This window comes from Galeopterus variegatus, unplaced genomic scaffold, assembly GCF_000696425.1.
Source record: "Galeopterus variegatus unplaced genomic scaffold, G_variegatus-3.0.2 Scaffold254, whole genome shotgun sequence".
Lineage (NCBI taxonomy): Eukaryota > Metazoa > Chordata > Mammalia > Dermoptera > Cynocephalidae > Galeopterus > Galeopterus variegatus.
The window spans coordinates 290,269-309,959 of record NW_007726365.1 but is presented as its reverse complement, the minus strand read 5'-3'; the positions used below and the strand labels follow the sequence as shown (position 1 = coordinate 309,959).

Here is a 19,691-nt window from a genome sequence, read left to right as displayed (position 1 = left end):
TAGGTCCATACTCAGGCCGTAGGTCTCTGTCACTGCTATCCAGCTAGAAAGTTTCAGGATACCCTCTTTGAAAAATGCTGGTGAACTATGTCCAATTTTATTGTGATCGAAATGATAATTCCAGCCTTGCAATATTTTCTGGCAAGAGAACTTCAAATGACGTGAAGGGAAAGAAGAGAAATAGAAAATATCCCTCAAAATGAGCAAGACAATGAATGTCTTAGGGAAAAAATAATGCAATTTAGTTTCATTCCAACCCAGTTTCCAAATCTGTCCCAGGCTCACCCAACATTCACTAGTGCCCTCCCCTCTTATTACCAGGAAGTCCCCACTTTCTTCTATCCCAGGGTCTTCTAAAAAACACAAGTATCAGCCAGACACATACCCAGATTCCACCTAGAGATGGGTTCTCAACAAAAATCAAACCAATGACAGGCAAGAAAGGAGAGCCAAAGGGCCACTCATCATCGGTGGCCCCTTACCAATCGGTGTTCACTTAGACCGCGGCTGTGCGACGTGGCCGCCTCAGTGTCGCAGCACAGCGCACAGCTCTGGTGTCTGTTTCTGTGTTCTTAGTTTGAAAAATTGCCTGCCCATGGGCTGAGATGCTCCTGATTTTAGCATTTGTTTGAGCCCACATCTGCCTACTCGTCCTGCAGGCAAAGCTGTTTGCATGGAGCTTGATTGAAAGTGAACATGCCAGAAGGAAATGCTCCCTGCCACCCTCTCCCCCCATGCTGGCATGGTTTCTTCTCTCTGCAGGTGTCTGTTAGCTTACTGTATTATTCTGGCTTTCCTGCCCTTTCAGGACATTCAGGTCCTGTCCAGCTCTCTCACTGGGAAGTTTTTTTGGGTTCCATGTAATTGCTGACTAACAATTTTCTCATTTTCCTCAGATGAATGAATGGTTGAATCAGACCAAAGACATGTATTTGATAGTCTGCTTGCTCTTACAGAGCAGATGCCTTCCATTACTGAGTTTTCAGGGAGTTATTTAGGAAATAATAAAACTAACAGCTAAGCACTGATTTTTTTGTTTGCATCTTGCATCTTGCCAGCTTTACTGTAATTCAAGGAAGGATTTTAACCGTTTCCCTTCCCTGGCCCTTTTGTGTTTCAAAAGAGCAAAATTGTGGCCATATTTCTAAGGGAGAAAATCACATGCAAGTGCAAAAATGGCTTTATATGAAGTTATTAGGAGTTTTGTAAAGATTGTTGAGTGAAATTTTGAATGGAATGGAAAAGGGAAGCAGTTCTGTGAGAGGAGTAATACAAAATTAGTGGAGGTGGCACTAAGCTTTTTTCAGTGGGAGTTAATGAAAAGCCCAAGGAAAAAGAAATGGAGGAATTGTTACAAATTTACTAATTTTTTGTAGCATTTTTCCTTGAAAGAACATACACAAAGTTGTAGTTTTACTTGGCTAATATATCAGTGAGAGGGTATTGAAACGTCATCAGTAGCAGCCTACATGTGATCCTACAACTATGTGTCTTTTATTCTTGGGATGTTAACTGCAGCAAAGAGGCTCCAATTCTCTTAAACCCTCCCAACAGCACATTTGTACATTTAAAAAATTTCCACTTGCTTTTTACTGATCTATAGCTCTAGCTCAGAGCCACCCAATAGAACTTTCTGGAAGAATAGAAATGCTCTATATCTGTGCCATGCAATACCATAACCATGAGCCACATGTGGCTACTGAGCACTTGAAATGTGGCTAATGTAAGTGGGAAACTGAAATAGTAATTTAACTTCAGTCGATATAAATTGACATAGCCACATTTGGTTGGTGTTACCATTTTGGACAGTGCAGCTCTAGATCCCTGGGAGCCCGCAGAGCTCCCTAGGCGGGAGGGGGCACACTGATAGAGATTCATATGTTGGTTGGCTTAAGGGGGCAATCCAGACAAAGGACTAGCGAAGTCCCAATTTTGATCCTGATTTGATTTATAATCTGTAAAAGTCCCTTTTTCCCCACTGCAAGAAAACAAAAACGTTCTGGAGGGTGGGTGATCTACTGTATGCCCCTGTTTTTTTTTTTTAAACATCTGTCATTTCATTGGACAGAAGGGGCTGGCCAGGGTTGGCCAGAGTAAGCCAAGGTCAGCCAGGCTTGACAGGGTCAGCAAGACAAGGTCAGAGATGATCCATATTTAGATCTGGTGTCGTGAGCATTCTACTGGAAAGAATGACTTGATTTCCCATAAATCCCTTTAAAAATTTAGATTAATATGAAATGCTTATTGTCCATAATGAACTTTTGTGTTTCCATGCATGATACTGACAAGAAGCTCTTGATTCATGGCCTGGTTGTTAAAATTCCTGATATTTTCAAGCAGCAGTTCTGGAGTCTGCACCAGCGGACCGGGCAGCAGTGGAAAGTTCCCCAGCAGCAGACACCACAGAACTGTCACCTTGCAGATCCCCCTCAACCCCCCGGCACCTCCGCTATCGCCAGCCTGGAGGTGAGAGCTCAGAAAGGGACACAGAAATAGAAATGTGGAAAATCACTTCTAGCTTCTGAAGCTTTCCTTTATCTTACTGTTTCACTCCCAAAATACTTTTGTGTCTGTTATGAAAATTAATTGGAAGCAATTAATGTTACTGTAGGACCAAGTAAGTAGTGGAAAAATAAATGATTAGAGAATATGTCATCAGTCTAATCAATATTTGTCTGGTCCCATTATTGCTTTGAATCAAAAGGGCTGTCCTTAGATGATGGCTAGATGAAGAATCTCAGTACTGGTTTTACTTGAATGTTCCCAGACTCTGATACCTGACCACCAGTCCCAGTGTAGTCTGTATAAATAGGCTCATCTGGGACACCACAATTTGGGAGGATCTTATTAAAAGTACTATTTCTTCTAAAATAAGGTCCAGTTACATAGGACCCCAGTCATCTTTATTGCTAGTGGAAGAAACTAGCATATTTTCTCAATATATAGTTATGAAAATTGTAAAGAATTATCCTATAATTTGTTTTGGAACATAACAAATGTCTTCTAATTAGAGGGAAAACAATCAGAACAAAAGGTAGAAATCTTTTGATTATCTCCCCATTTTCCCCACTGCTCAAATAAATATATCCCAACAATAGTTGTTTTGAAATGTTTCCTTTTTTCTTTTCAAGCCAATTATTTCAAGTCAGAAGAAAAGATTATATAATCATGAAATAAGATTCACCCCAAGTAAAGTGTAAAGGCATTTTTTGACTCATACTCATGCTTCAAGTAGAGCAGTTTTTAGCAAAAGATAAAAGGCATGGTTCCAAATGGTCATTTCATTTGTGGCCTTAGCCGCGTGGTGGAAGGTGTTATAGCCTCTGCTCCGAGAGCAACATGGAGGCTCTGGGTCAGGCTGTTGTCAGAATGGATAGTAGCCCGTGGGGCTGTCAGGCTCCTGGTTGGTCCATTATGGATCCTCCAGACACTTGGGTGGTCCTGAAAAATGAAGATGATGAGCCAGACTTTCCTGGCATAGGACTTCTATGGAATTGGCCAAATTTCTCTGCTATTCTTAGAGCCTTGGTTAATCCAGGTCTTGGCAACTTTCCAGACCATTGCCACCTAGGACAGAGCCTCCTGAGTTCATTGTAACCTGGGAGAGTTTGGAACCAAAGACCATGGAAGGAAGACTTTACCAAGGCAAGAGTTAAATGCTGTTCAATTTGATACTATTATTAGAGCTCTTTTTATATTCACTTTCATGTAAGGATATTCACATATACATTTTAAAATTTATATAAGGATTATTTGGAAATCATTATCCTGTTGATTAACTAGGTCCTTTGTTTCTTCCCTGATATGAGTACATCACAGAGACCTAGAATCATAGAAAGGAGGCTGATATCTGTGCTAATATGGTAGATCCAAAGGCTGTAGTATCACATATTTTCTCACTGTCCAGCTGAAATGTGTCCTGTTCATCTGTCTACTTGCCACCTTATTCTGAAAATGTTTTAAAGCTATTGTAGAAGGAAAGTGTAGAGCTGTGTTATGCTTTCATGCTTGGGCACATGAAGCAGCTCTTTGCTTGCCTATTTATTTATCTATCTATCTACCTATTTATTTATTTTAAGCATAACCATATAACTTTAGAGGCAAACTATTAAAATCCGTTCAGGTCAGAATCACAGTGGACTGTTTTCCGTAAAGGTTCCTAAATGAGGAAAAATAGTGAGTTTGTCATCTGCATTATCAAATGCTGCGTACAGTACAGTCTGAGGAGTGGACTGCCAAGGTTGTTTCTAAAATCCTTTTGATTTTAAAAAGGCCACACTTAACCCATTCTCACTTTTAAAGGTGTTTGAGAGGGAAATTCTGCTGGTAACATGATGGAGTATCTTTAAAAAATTTTTTTTGATATTGAGATATACTTCCCGTATCATAAAATCTACCCTTTTAAAGTATACAGTTTAGTGGTTTTTATATATTCACAAGGTCAGGCAGCCATAACCACTATTTAATTCTAGAAAATTTTCATCATCCAAAAAGAAACCCATCAGCAGTCATCCCCCATTGCTATCTCCCCGCAGCCCTGGCAACCACTAATCTACTTTCTCTATGGAATTGCCTATTCTGGACATTTCATATAAATGGAATCACACAAGATGTGACCTTTTGTGGTTGGCTTCTTTCACTTAGCATAATGTTTTCCAGGTTCACCTCTGTTGTAGCAGGTATCAGTACTTCATTCCTTTTGTGGCTGAATAACATTCTCTTGTTTTTGTTTATCTATTCATCAGTTGATGGACATTTGGTTGTTTCTACTTTTTGGCTACTATGAATAATGCTGCTATAAATATTTGTGTGCAGTTTTGATGTGGACATATGTTTTCATTTCTCATGGTTATATACCTAGAGTGGAATTGCTGATGTACAATCTTGTTATTTGCCTATTGATAGGGACAATACAGGGCATTTGGCCCAACCCTTCATTCAGTGCAGGAATAAAAATGAGAATTTTCATTATAGAATCTTATCCATCCACCTCACCATTCCATTTCTTTTCTTTTTAAATAACCAGGACAGACAGCCGACAATGCCCACTGCTCTGTTTCTCCGGCTTCTGCTTTTGCGATCGCCACAGCTGCAGCAGGACACGGGAGCCCACCAGGTGAGGAGGGGAGCAGCTAAGTGCAGACACTGACAATTTATATTAAATTAGTGGCCCTTGACTGCCTGTCTTGATGAGGGACTAGGCAGCTTATTAAGAATGCAGATTCCCAGCTCCTGTTCTGAGTCAGTGTGTCTGGGGTAAGGCTCTCTTTTAGATAAGCACCGTCAGAAGTCCTGTCATTTGCAACAACCTGGATGAACCTGGAGGACACTACGTTAAGTGAAATAAACTGGGCAAAGAAAGATAAATACTGCGTGATCTCACTTATATGTAGAACTTAAAAAAGCCAAACTCACAGAAGTAGGGAGTAGAAGAGTGGTTACCAGGAAGTGGGGAGTGGGGGTGAGGGGCAGGGAAATGGGGAAATGTTGGACAAAGGGTACGAAGTCTCAGTTAGACAAGAGGAATAAGTTCTGGAGATCTACTGTACAGCATGGTGACTATAGTTAATAATAATGTACTGCATACCTGGAAATTGCTAAAAAAGTAGATTTTAAATGACCTTACCAGAAAAGATGATAAGTATATGAGGTGATAGGTATGTTAATTAGCTTGATTGAATCATTCCTCAGTATGTATGTACATCAAAAGATCACATGGTACTCTATAAATATATATAATAGAAATCAATTAAATAAATAAATAAGCAAACACCTTCAGGTGAGTCTCACACAAGTGGTCTGTGGGTTACACTTCTGAAAAAATTCGTTTTCAGAGAAGGATATGTTATTTCTCCGATATTGTTTCATGGTGTTCTTCAACCTTTTTAGCCGAATCACTGAGAACACATTTCCATTTTAATTGAGCACAATGCTAACAGCATATGCGAGGTGGGAGGGAAGGCTTGTAGAGTGCGGGGAGGAGGGCGGGGAACTATTGCTTTAGCTGACTCATAATTCATTTCCAGTAGCTCCATGATTCTGAGCTGCTGTCAGTTAATTTTCAGAGTAAAGAAGAACTTAAAATAAAAGTACACTATTTTAATAGATGAGCATTGTATTCATTATTTCTGTCCTCTTCTCTCATGTGCAAGAAGGACATTGTGCTAAAATAAATCCATAAAGTTGTTTAAATGCCTCATTGCTGTGTCTTCACTGAAAGTAAATCTATCATCATGATTTGTAGAACCATGAGAGATGGTGTATTTTGTTAATTAGCCATTTTTCACCTACCACAAAGAAGTCCTTTTCCAAAGCCTGCGAATCTATATTCACAATAGTAACTAGTAGGTGTTATCTGTGTGATTTCTTTTTTAAACTGAAGAACAAAGATGTTCTATAGTGAACATAGACTACCATAGTAATTATGTATGTTGTATAGTACAAAATGTATTATTTTATATATAACGTGTAAATGGAAATTTTGCAGATTGATCACATTTCACTTCTTCAACATTTTGCCACACATTTCATTGGATGTGGTCAGGCAAATTGGAATGTTCTTTGCCCCAAATATTCTTGAAACCTTCTTCCAAAAGTCCTACCAGCATAACACAAAAAGTCTATAATGGTCATAATATTGATGTCTTGTCAATCCAGTTGACTTCTATTGTTGATTACATTCTATAGTAATGAACATGAGGGTTTGCTATGCTTTCAACAGAACTAGTTGTCAATTGTGATTTGCTAAGACCTTTGCCTGTCTTCTGTTCTCACAAGCTGGTCTGTCTTTGGGTAAAGTGACGTGCAAGCGTATCCTAACAGGTTTCCTAGTTTAAGTATGGTTTGTGAGGAAAATCGTTTTTGGTTTAATTCAGGATGAGCCCATTTCCCCATTTGCTGGAGGCTGGGTAGGGACAGGTCCTTTTATCACCTGGGATTGCAGTGAAAATTGAACGTTCTAATGAGCTTTAGAGAATAGCTTTCTGACTTTGGCTTATCCATGCATATTGGACCAGAAGGAAAAAATAACCAAAACAGCCAAGTCTTCCTCACTTTCTGAACACCTGCTTCTGCTGCCTTTCTTCCTAATTGTCCCCTGCAGCTGAAATAACCTTAGGAAGAAAGCTCTTTAGTGAGTGGGCCCCTGGCTGTACTTTCTGCAGAGGGCTGTGTGGACATGCTTAAGATCACAGCCAGTGTTGCTAGGTTCAGGGTAGCCTGAGTCCTAGGTGAGCAGAGTGCTCTTTTATGGCAGTGCTCTTGATGTTGCCTGACATGCAGTCTGGAGCCATATGATTTGATTTTACAAGTAAAGCCAATAGGGATTGGATTTGACAGCACCTGTGGCTCTGCTGTAAAGGCAGCCAGTTGCACAGGGGTCAGTTTCACTGTCAAGTGGCAGTAAGAAAGGGGGTCTCTTCTGGAGTTTTGGAGTGGGAAGCAGTGTGTTCCTGGGGCTCAGCCACTCAGTGGAGCTGGTCCTGCAGCGGATTCCACTTGTCTGGGAGAACTGGGCAGAGAGCTCTGTTTCATTGGTTCCTGAGGAAGACGGTCTTGAGAAGAAACAGGGAAGTGCTAAAAAGATGGTATGAATTCATAGGCTCTCCAGTGAGAGCATGGTGTTGCCTAGGGTAGGGCTAGACCTAGATGCATGGACAGGTGTTCAAAGAAAGAGAGTGCTAGATAAGAGTCAACCCCCTAAAACGACTTTGTATTTATTTTCTGAATCAGAAATTGCCAACCTGCGTGCACCCCAGAACCTGGTGAGTTGCAAAGGCAAGCAGGTGGCAAGGCTGTGTAAACAAGTATAGACCTCATGCTTCCATCAGTCTCTGCAGGCTTCCTGTGGGCTTGTTTGGCTGCAGTAAGAGCACACCAGGAAGTGTAGGGCTGCTGTGTCCTGGCGCACACCAAGAAACAAGGTATGCCTGACAAAACCATGTGATCTGCAGAACTGGTTTCATCATTTCAGATTCTCTGCATGTTCCCTCCTGTTTTAGTCCTCTCCCAGCCCCTACCTCCCATCCCACCTCCATCAAAATACACAGGAGTCTGGCAACTCTGGGTTATAAATGTCAATTAATGGTTATGTTTTCAAACACTCACTCTAGGCATTTGCATGTTAAGCCATTTCTCCTGAGTTATTACTTGGAAAGCTTTCTTACTGAATTAAAAGGAATTTCAAATTTAGCAAGAGGGTAGACGGAAAATTTTCTGTGCCAAGAGGCCAAGATGCTCCTGCCTGGCTCTTTAGTCAGGGAAGACTGATTTTACTTGTGGATGGTCTTGGGATCTGTTGGGGATTGCCTGCCCTGCTACTGGGGCCTGAGCCTGCCTAATTTCCACACACAGGAAAAGCCTTTAAAATTTTTTTTATCAATTTATTTATTTATTTATTTTTAGGACCAGAGCCTACCTTTTCTAAAAATACGTAGGTCTCTTCTTTCCATATCATGCTCCCTTTGTTTACCTGACATCTCTCTTATCCAAAGAACACAAATCCTGCCCCCCCCCCAAAAAAAAAAAATTCAAGATTCATTTTTTATGCTTTCTGTAAATGTGGCAACCTTTCAGGGAGATTTTTATGGATTTTCATGTAGACTCATAGCCAATATCCAGGAGTGCAGCATTATGCTTCCAATATTACTTCTCCCTCAGTTTGTAGTGTTTCTCTGGCAAAGGCACACGTCATAGGAATGCATCTTTTAACAGAAGTGTTATTGTCTTGTGTTTCCTGATTAATTTCAAGTCTCTACGCTTTCTATCCTTGTTTATTTTTTTCCTCAACACATCACTATTTGATATATTATATATTTTACTAACTTATCTTGCTTATTATCTATTTCTCCAATAGAATATAAGGTCCATGAGGTCAGGGATTTTAGTCTATTTTATATACTGTAGTATCCCAATATCTAGATAGTATTGTACACATAGTAAATGATCAATAAATGTTTATTGAATAAATTAATGAGTTAATGAATCCTTATATTTGCAATTAAGTAGATTCAGTGCAGAAAAGAAAAACCTGTACCTGCTCATATATTTACAGTGCTGTAGTGCTTTTAAATAGTTGGGTGGTGGTGGTGGTGACCTGGGGAAATAGTATCAGTCCCTTCAAGTCGGCAAACAGCTTCTGAGTGTCTCTTGTGTGTGGTACCATGTTTCTGGATGCCCACAGCCCTTAGCTGATCACACAGTGGGCTCCTAAATAAATCTTGTTGACTTGGTCTTGATCTGATGTAAAACTTTCCCTCACACTAGTGCTTGGAAAGTCCTTGAGACCCTGGACCAGACGCCTAGGGTCACCCCAAATGTTTGCTGCCAGTCAGAAGGCAAGTACTAACTAAACTGTTAATGCTTTGTAATGTGACGTTTATAAGAATTGGTTTTGTGTTGCAGTTACGCCCACAAACCAGGCTTTTCTTCGTCTGTGGTAGAGGTATTGTCATTGATCTATAAGTTACATTAGGCCCAGTTTCAGACGGATCCAGAATTTGTGGGCCTGATGCTTTCATAATTTGGAAAGGCCCAGCTCAAAGAAAAAGGTATAAAATTACAAATACAAACCTTTAGGGCACCTACCAGGGCTTGGGGAAAGGCCTGTACAAATTGAGAGGCACTGAAGCTTACGCTTTACCAGCTTCCTGGCAAATCTGCTTTTGAGTCCAATCCAGCTAATTCTTGGAATTAGCACCTACAAGACATTTTGTATGTATTTTGTATGTTGGGGCTGAAGGTACCAATGATAATCAATCAGTCATTAGCTGTCTTTCGAATAAGTTAGTCCAAAGTTAGGTGGTTTAATGAAAAACAGCAGAAAATGCCATCGATTAAAAAGGAACAGTTGACCAGGTGATAACATTCAGATTCCTGTGCTGGTAATGGTGAGTATAGCAGAATAATTTTATATTGTCACCCTGATTTCCTTCCCTTGTATCAGATAAGGCTCTTTTCTGTGGTGGGGCTTTAATTCTTTATAAGATTGAGACAAAGGACAAAGTGTGCCACCATGCTGGTTGAAATGTATTTGCAGGCATCTGCTCAAATTTAAGAGCTCTGCATAAAGAAGAAATCAAAATGTGTGCATTTCAGATGCCTGCTGATACAGGGAATCTGCAGGTGCAGTTTGGATATAGTTATGACATGAATAGAAATGCAAGTCCAATGAATGAATATATCAGGGCACATCATGGTGCTTACTCTACACCTGAAGCTACAGGATTAATTATAGAGTTAGTGAAATGACCTTAACGAAATATGAAAGTGTGAGGTGGGTTATTTTTATGGGAGTAGAAATAATGGCAGTGGAGGTACAATAAGCAACTCTTGATTATCTGTGAGCAGATTATATGTTTTACGGTTCTGTGCAAGTCAAAGTAAATGAACAAAGTAGAGGAATGGTTGAATGCACTTATAGGACAATTAATGGCACAGTTACAATTGCTTAGAGAAATAGTGACTCCTTTATTGGTGATTACCTGGTACTTCTGAAGTAGATAATTCATTATCTTCTTTCTCTTCTGTAATACCAGGCATGTCTTGTGTAGTCAATAGTAGATGTGAGCTGGTGTGAGTTGGGTTTGGACAAGTTCTTAAATACACTGATACCTGGTCCCACACTCCGACTTGATTGGTCTGGAGTACATTCTGGGATTCAGAATGTTTTAATGTTCCCCAGGTGATACTAATGTGGAGCCAAGCTGGAGAACCACTGGACTGGATGGGGGTGTGTGTGTTGAAGTGTATGTATACATATGTGTGAATATTTTAACGAGGTAATGTCAGTTAAGGATAAAAATTTGGTAGTTTCCAAATTCCATATTAGATTTGGATGATGGTGGATTTTTGTAATTATTTGATTAATTCAGTAGGAACACATGGTTAAAAACAGTTGTGTAATCCTAACACACTCTCTCAGGCAATTGAGTAACTGCCTTTATTTCATTCCACAGTCTAGTATTAATTTATGTGTTCAGTGTTTTAGGTGCAGAATCATGGGAAGACTGGTGAGCTGTTGTGAGGAGAGCTAGAATGAGTCCTGTCTGAGTCACCTTGGACAATTTGCTTAATCTGTCTGGGCCTGGGATTTCTCAAGATTGGAGCCTGAGAGTCGAGCCAGCCTACTGGTTCCCAAAGTGTGTGATCCCTGGACCTGTAGTATCAGCATCAGTTAGAAACATGTTAGAAGTGCAAAATCTTGGACCACACACCAGTCCAACTGAATCAGAAACTTTGGGCTTGGGCCCAGAATCTGTGTTTTAACCAGCTCCTCAGTTGATTCTGATACATATTAAAGTTAGAGAACCACGGAACTAGTAAAAATCTGTGACTCGGTGTTATTTGTAGTGGACTATAGATGAAAAACCTAAATTTTTATCTCTTCCTGAACCTAGGTATAATTCAACACTTGTCTTGGGTAGTTTTTGCATAGTACACATAATTGATCTTTTTTCCAAGTTGTAAATTTAAATTCTCACTTTTCTTCATCATTTAAAACATGGAAGGTTGCCTAGAGTTCTGCATCATGTTAAAAAATCTTTTTATGTCAAAGTAATAGAAATCGTTGTAGTAATTTTTTTCCAGTTATATTTTTCTAACAGCTTTATTGGGATATAATTCATATACCATACAATTCGCCTATTTAAACCTTATAGTTCGATGGATTTTAATATATTGGTGCAACGATCACCACAATAAATTTTAGAACATTTTTATCACCACAAAAAGAAGCCTTTTACTTATTTATTAGCAGCCACTCCCCATTTGTCTTTTCCCTCAGCCCCTGGAAGCTGCTAATCTGTCTTCTGTCTCTACAAATTTATCTCTTCTGGACATTTAATATAAATGGAATCATATAATACGTGGCCTTTTGTGACTGGCTTCTTTTACTTAGCACAATGTTTTTGAGGTTTATCCATTTTTGTAGCATGTATCGGTCACTTGATCTTTTTAATCGTGGAATAGTATTCCGTTGTATGGATATATCACATATTATTTATCCGTTTGTCAGTTGATGGACATTTGGGTTATTTTTACTTTTTGGCTACTATGAATAATGCTGCTGTTAACATTCACATACATGTTTTTGTATGGATGTTTTCATTTATATTGAGTAGATACCTAGGCATGGAATTGCTGGATTGTATAAGTTTACGTTTAACTGTTTAATGAACTGTCAAACTGTTTTTAGAAGTGTCTATACCATTTAACGTTACCATCAACAGTGTATTAGAGATCCAGTTTCTCCACCTTCAAATGACACTATACTGCTTCCATGTAGTGTAGGTACCTTATAACAGAGGTGTCCAGCTCTTCCATTGTAATATTACTGTCATTTTTGTCACTTATCCATATGCCATCGTCACCTAATACACGGTTACTATTATCACTTTAAACAGTTAATTTTTTGATCAATTAAAAATAAGAATAACAAAAGATTTAATTTTATCTTCATTTATTCCTTTTCCAATGCTCTTCTTTACTTTACATAGATCCAAGTTTTTGATCTATATCATTTTTCTCTGCCTGAAGAACTTCTTTTAACATTTCTAGCAGAGCAGGTCTACTTGCAATGAATCCCTCCGGTGTTTGTTTGCCTGGGAAAGTCTTCATTTCTTCAAGTGTGGAGGATAATTTCACTGAGTATAGAATTCTAGCTTGGTGGGGTTTGTTTTCAACACTTTGAATTCTTACTCCGCTTTCTTCTTGCTTGCCTGGTTTCTGATGAGACGTAATTCTTATCCTTGTTTCTCTATTGGTAAGATGTTTATTTTCTCCAACTTCTTTCAAAATTTCTTTGTCTTGGTTTGCTGCAGTTTGAATATGATATGCCTAGGTGTGGTTATTTGGGTATTTATTTTGCTTGGTGTTGCCAGCTTCCTGGATCTGGGTTTCATGCCTGTTACTAATTTTGGAAAGTTCTTGCCATTGTCATTGAAAATATTTCTTCTTCTCCATTCTCTGGTATTCTCATTACATGGGTGTTGTACCTTTTGAAATTGTCCCACAGTTCTCATGTGTTCTCTTCTGTTTTTTGGTTTTTTTTCCATTCTTTTTTCTCTTTGCATTTCAGTTTGAAAATTTCTATTGACCTATCTTCAAGCTCACTGTCTTGGCTGTGCTGTGTCTACTGATGAATCCGATGAAAACATTATTTCTTTCCCGGTGTTTTTGATTCTGTCATTTCCCTTCGATTCTTGGTTTCCATCTATTTGCTTCTGTTACCCATCTGTTCTTGCATGTTGTCTACTTTTTCTATTAGAATCCTTAAAATATTAATCATACTTATTTTAAATTCCCTGTCTGACAATTCCAAGGTCTGTATTATATCTGAATTTGATTGTGATGCTTGCTTTGTCTCTTTTAGGGGCTGAATTATGGTCCATCCCTGTCCTCCAAATTCATATGTTAGAATCCTAATCATTATCTCAGAATATGACTATATTTGGAGATAAGATCTTTAAAAATGTAATTAAGGTTAAATGAGGTCAGATGAGTAAGCCCTAATGTAATATGACTGGTGTCCTTATAAGAAGAGATTAGAACACACACACAGACTGAGGGGTGACCACATGAAGACAGGAAGAAGACAGACATCTACAAGTCAAAGGGAGAGGCCTCAAAAGAAACCAAAGCTGCCAAAACCTTGATCTTGGACTTCTAGTCCCCAGAAGTGTGAGAAAATAAGCTTCTTTTGTTTTAGCCATCCAGTCTGTGGTATTGTATTATGGCAGCCTGAGCAAATGAATACAATCTCTTCAGACTGTTTCTTCCTGCCTTGTAATTTTTGGTTGGGACCTGGACAGGTGGTAGCAGGTCATAGAGACTGGGATAAATAGGCCTTTAAGTATGAAGATTTATGTTAATTCAGCTAGAATTTGGGCTGTGTTTGCTGTTTGCTGTAACTATAGGAACCAGAGGCTTCAAATTCCTTCAGGGTCCTTCTTTTTGTTTCCCCTCTTGACTTTGGCCTTCCTAAGTACTCCTCCTCAGAGAGAGTTTGTCTTCTAGCTCTTTCTGCTATATTCTACTGTTGTCATACTGGATCTCTGTGGGTGTGGTCGTGCAGTGGTGGTCGGGGGATTCTATATCTTCCAAAGAAACTTCAGAGTTTTAGTGTACCTCTGTCTTGAAGCTGTGATGCTCACAAATGTTTCTCCAGTGACATAACTTTTTTTCCTGCCTGCTCCCTACTTCTCTGGCTGCAACATTCCCAATTTATTTTCTTGAATCCCTGACCCCTGTAGCACATGTTATTTTTCTCTTTAGGAAAGACAGAAAGGCCAGAGGGGCCTGGAGTGGCAGGAATGCCCTTCCCCAAGCTGGGACAGGCTTGGCACAGGATTTTTCACTGGAGAGCAGGCCTTTGTTGTGGAGAAGGTTCTGGGCATACTTCACAATGTTACTCTTCTTCTCTCCCTGCATGAAGAGATCTTTCCCCAGGCTTTACTGTGAGGACCTGGTGTGGCTTCTGGAGGTAAAGTCCACGAATGAGTCGGAGCCTCCTAAGACTGTGGTCTTCAAGAGTTTCTCACTCCCATGCTCGTCCACTTTCGGCCTCCAGCAGTTCATTCACATGACCATTCAATTGTTGCTACCTGCTTATGGCTCCAGTGACTTCTGCTCCAGCTAAGCAGATCTTGGCTATGTCTCTCTGGATGCACCTGTTTCTCCAGATTTGGGGATGGCTATTTTCCTTGCAACCTCAAGTTTCTGCTGTGTCCAGGAAAGATTGTTGATTTTTATTTTATCCAGCTTTTTTTCTTATAAGGATGAATGTGATGAACTCCAAGTTCTTTACATGTCAGAGCTGAAACTCAAAGTCTTACTTAGTAGGATTTTTATTGTGATTCGTCAGTTGGGGAGAATTGTACATCTTAGCAATATTCAGTCTTTTAATTCATGAACTTGGAATGTCTCCATTTATTTAGATCTCTGTCATTTCAGCAATGTTTTATATTTTTCAGATACAAGTCTTATATTTGTTTTGCTATGTTTATTCTAAGTATTTGACTCTTTTTGGTGCTATTGTGAATGGAATTGTTTCCCTACTTTTACTTTTAGATAGTTTGTTGCTAATATATAGAAATACAGTTGTTTTATATTGTCTTGTTTCTTGCAACCTTGCTAAATTTGTTTATTAGTTCTACTAGGTTTTTTATTGTTTTTTAGTGTAGATTCTTTAGGATTCTCTCTATATAGAATCATTTCATCTGTGAATAAAGATAGTTTTATTTCTTCTTTTCCAATTGTATGCCTTTCGTTTCTTTTCTTGCTTTATTACATTGACTAGAACCAACATTAACTTTTATTAGCCTATGTTTTGAGTTGCAAGTGCTTCTTTTCAAGTCCTTGTTAGGTGTGAATATATACGATGGTGATATAGTTGGTGCTCTTTTTTTAAAAAATGTGATCATGTAAACATATAATCAGCTCATAAAAGCAACTTAGCAAAATAATCCCAGAAGGCTTTTCCTGTACACATCATGTTGAAATTCAGACTTTGAAACTAGATCACCTACACCTTCATAGGCTTTGTTGTTCATAGTTATTGGGTTATTTCTAAAGGAAAACCTGTTCTCTCACACATTCTTCAACAGATTCAGAATGTATTATTTTTTTTCTACTTTCCTACTTGATGGTGTGCTAGTTTGGGACATATTTTCTATTGTTTTTTTTCCAAAATGTATAAAAACCATCTTTTCATTATTTTACCAAGGACAGCTAGTTGAAGTTTTAGGGATAAGATATGAGATGTATCTAATTTATATTTTAAAATAAAAATATTATCCTTACTATTGTTAAGGAAAATAAAGAGCTTTGGCAAACCAAATTTAAATTAACAGTGATCCAAAGTCCTAATTTTATACACACACACACACACACACACACACACGCTCCCTCACATATTGCCTGGAATTAGAATTGCAGGACTGAAAAGCTACATCTTTCGCTGGTGTGAGTGTAGTTCTGATCCTGCACAGCAGCTAGGAATGCTCGTAGCAGGTGGTTCTTGTATTCTCTTCCTGAAAAGATGCCACACAGCAAGCTAGATTACACAGAGCTGCTGATCATATGCCTTCTCAGTGCCTTCCAAGCAGACTCAAATCCTTGTTCCAGCTGGCCTGGGAATCCTCTCCCCTGACTGCTACACTGCCAGGTACTTTTCCTTTGCACTGCCCTTGCCTGGGCTCCATGCAGACCATTCTCTTCTGTTACCATCTCTCCGCAGCCAAGGTACAATACAATTGATTATGCCTCACATTGCTTAGTTGCTGCTTGATTGCATTAGTTTCATCCATTTCAGGGCCAGGTGAGTAACCTAAACAGGGGATGAGGAGGTGATGTCATGTTTAAAGGGGTGCTCAGCTCCTGACAATTGTTGCCACGAGACACTGCAGGACTAGGGCCGTCATGTATTTTCTCTATTTCTTTTTTTAAAAGCAAAACCAGAAATCTGTATTTTATGTGAAGTCTTCTGTTTTGAAATGTTGGAAGTGAATTCATACTCTTTACAAACGCTGTCCAGGCTAAGCAAAATACTCCCGTGAGCCACATTTGGCTATGTGACCTCAGATTTACTATAATCGTTTACAGCTGGAGTTGTAGGTCGATACAGCCAAGATTTCCTGCGACGCTGCTAAACATCAGCAGTGGACCGCTGACTCCTCAGTGGTCCCACCCCTATGTTTGATTCCTTTGGCAGGGCGGTTCTACAGAAAGTTGAGCTCTTTTCATCCACTGCACTTGCCCACTTTTGCTTTCAGTGGGTGACTTATCTCAGAGGTCTGAAGGATGCCTCATTGTCATCTCTCACTAAGGAAAGCACAGCAGGGAACATTTTTCTTCATCTCCTCATTTTGTAGATTCTGAAGCAAATCTGGGACCCGGGGTGTGAAGGGCCTTGCCTTGGTTCTCACGGTCCACTTCCAAATTGTTGCTTTCTTTGCTCTATTGCTTCTAATCCTGTAGCAACTTCAAAAAAGCAGGAGCTTGGGAAACTTGAATCACTTCCTTTTGTTATTGATTCTTACTCCTGTCTTTGTTGTAGTATAACGATTTCCTTCCGTCTTCTTCCCACCTCTGTATCCACCTAGACTTCCCTAAGTGACAGTTACAGCAGCTCGGAACTCCAGAGAGATGAGCCCAGGGGAAGGGAACTAGTCATCTGTAGGTGGATTCTTAGTTGGCCAGCAGTTGGCATTGAAGGATATGTGATTTCTTTCACAGGATGCAATAACCAGGGTCTTAGTACAATGATTTCATTCAGTTAGAGGAAGCATTTATCTCTGTGTTGAGAATTGGATTAAATTTGCAGTAAGATATTGATTACTGTGAAATTAACTTGATGTCACATATGTACCCTGCTGTCTGTAGTCTCTTTCAGGATTTGTGAGAACGTTCAGCACTGTTTAAATAGCTTATCAGTGCAAGTAAACTTTTAAGAAAGGTTCAGAGTTTGGGCTTTTTCCAATGTCTATATTACAAGCTAAAATGGAAATTTCAGCAGGAATTACAAATTGATTTTCTGTTTCAAAATCAGAAGCTTAATATCATGTAGATATCTTATTGCAGTGATTCCCAATGGAGTATGGTTGGGGTGGAATCAGAACAGCCAGGGGACTTCTTCAAGATACACCTGTCTCCCTGGGGAGTCTGAACAGCCTCCCAGAGACAAGCACTCCAAAAAAGAGAAATGGTGTTGATGGAAATGTGCCGCACGTGTGAACAGTGCAAAAACAGACCTCAGGCTAAGAGTCGCTGCCAACCCTAAGAAGACTGTGCTCACTTTCTTCTCTAATTCTCTATTTCCTGGTTAGTCCAGGCATAGTGGGAAACAGCTGTCTATCTGTCTAACCTGTTTTAGGGATGCCATTCAGAAGTCTAAGGTCATGTTGGCCGCATGCAGTATTTCTGTATGGGGCCCTCATCATCTTTTCATTTTCTGTGCAACCCACCCTTGCCTTATTTTTCCTGCATCTCCTCTTTTTCTGGTTCCTGCTATCTTTTTTCCTTGGTATGTTGTCACCTTTTGTAATTCTGCACCTATTTCAAGGAGGTGCATCCTCTTGCTAAGACTGGCTACATACTTTATAGGACCAGTGAAATATGAAAACACAGGTCCCCTCTCTGAAAAAAGTATTGGGTTTCAAGACAGTGACAGCAGAGCACTAAACCAAGCATGGGCCCTTCTAAATGCGGGCCTCTGTGTGACACAGGTTGCATCCCAGGAAGCTGGCCCTGCCTCTTGCAGTCTAGTCCAGAGTCCAGCACTATCCTTATATATCCTGCTGGGTCCTGTAATAAATGGCTCTCAGGGTGTGCTTTTTAATGCATTCCCAGGATTTTTTTTTTGGCAGCTGGTGGTACAGGGAACCGAACTTTTGACCTTGGCGTTACGTGGCTGCACTCTAACCAATTGAGTTAACCAGCCATCCCCGTTTCTAGGATTATATCCTGGTTCTGTGGAATTTTTCCATTGTGAAAAATGTTTTAATAGAAGATAAAACCCTTATTTTAAAGATGAAAACTCTTCAGCTGGGAGAGATCATTAGAAAGAGAAAAAATATCTAAACATACACTCCTGATTTTCTGAAGAGAATACAATTTTTTAAAAATTAACATTGAATAAAATTCTTTCAACATTGTGAGAATGCTGATGAGTCAGAAAGGCTCTCACTGTCTAATAATGATTCAGTGTAATCATAAAACAAAAATTGTCATCATGTAAGACTAAAAAACATTCTGGTTTCCTGGACTTTTTGGTTATTTAAACCTTTACAATAAATGCAGTTAGGCAAATAAACAACAGCAGGCATGTCAATATTAAAAAAGGCTGAAAATCATTACTCTGGAAAGTTAGAAATAGTAGAAAGCCTCAACAATATGTAATGAAAAGCCAAATTTCTCAGCGAATTTTCTATTGGGAGAACTTACCAATGATAATGTTGATTATGTAACATTTCTTCAGCCCCATACATTGAAAGGATGTGATAAGCTTTTAGTTATAAAATCTTTCAAAGTAGTATGTCAAAGATTAAATATCGTAGTCAGAGTAATATTTACATGGTTAGTGTGGAATTCAGCACAGGTAAACTGAGTCTTAAAACATCTAAGGTCTACGGTAAGAGACCTTTTTATCTGCCAGGTAGATATCCCTTGAGACTGCAGGTCCTGTGTGTGTGTTCCTTATTTATGCAACAGATGTGCTTGGTACAGGTTGTGCACTTACTGGCATTTTTAGCCTGTGGCTTCACAAGTTCTGGGAAGACCTGAGGAGGCAACTTGATAACATGTAATTAGCCTGTTGTATTGATTGTGAATACATAGTAATTGTGGGTAGTTTTTGCAGACGGCCTCCCAAAGCCTCACCCACATCTTGCAATCCCCTCTCCTATGCTGCCCAGTTGGGTGTTTCTGTATACAAACTGAGTGGTTGCACTTACTATAAACATAATAACAACAACAACAATTTAGAGGTGTGTACTGCCATAGGGCATACTGTATACCAATCTCTGTTATAAACTTTACATATGTTAACTTATATGTTAGTAGTTCCTATTATTATACTCACTTTCTAATGGAGGAAATTGAGACACAGAGAGTTAAGCAAATCACCTGTCACATAGGTAGTACATGGCAGATTTGAATCCTGTCATCTGGCTCTTCTAACAACGACCCTACCCTGC

General features: G+C 39.3%; 1 protein-coding gene across 1 annotated transcript in view; it reads left to right on the top strand.

Annotated features, from left to right (window-relative positions):
- The window catches only part of RASGRF2 (Ras protein-specific guanine nucleotide-releasing factor 2), a 257,973-nt gene that overhangs the window by 157,720 nt on the left and 80,562 nt on the right, over nucleotides 1-19,691 (top strand). Inside the window, exons 16-17 of the mRNA XM_008566610.1 lie at nucleotides 2,341-2,466; nucleotides 5,027-5,116. Coding sequence (XP_008564832.1) covers nucleotides 2,341-2,466; nucleotides 5,027-5,116 — 216 coding nt within the window. The remainder of the gene's footprint in view (nucleotides 1-2,340; nucleotides 2,467-5,026; nucleotides 5,117-19,691) is intronic.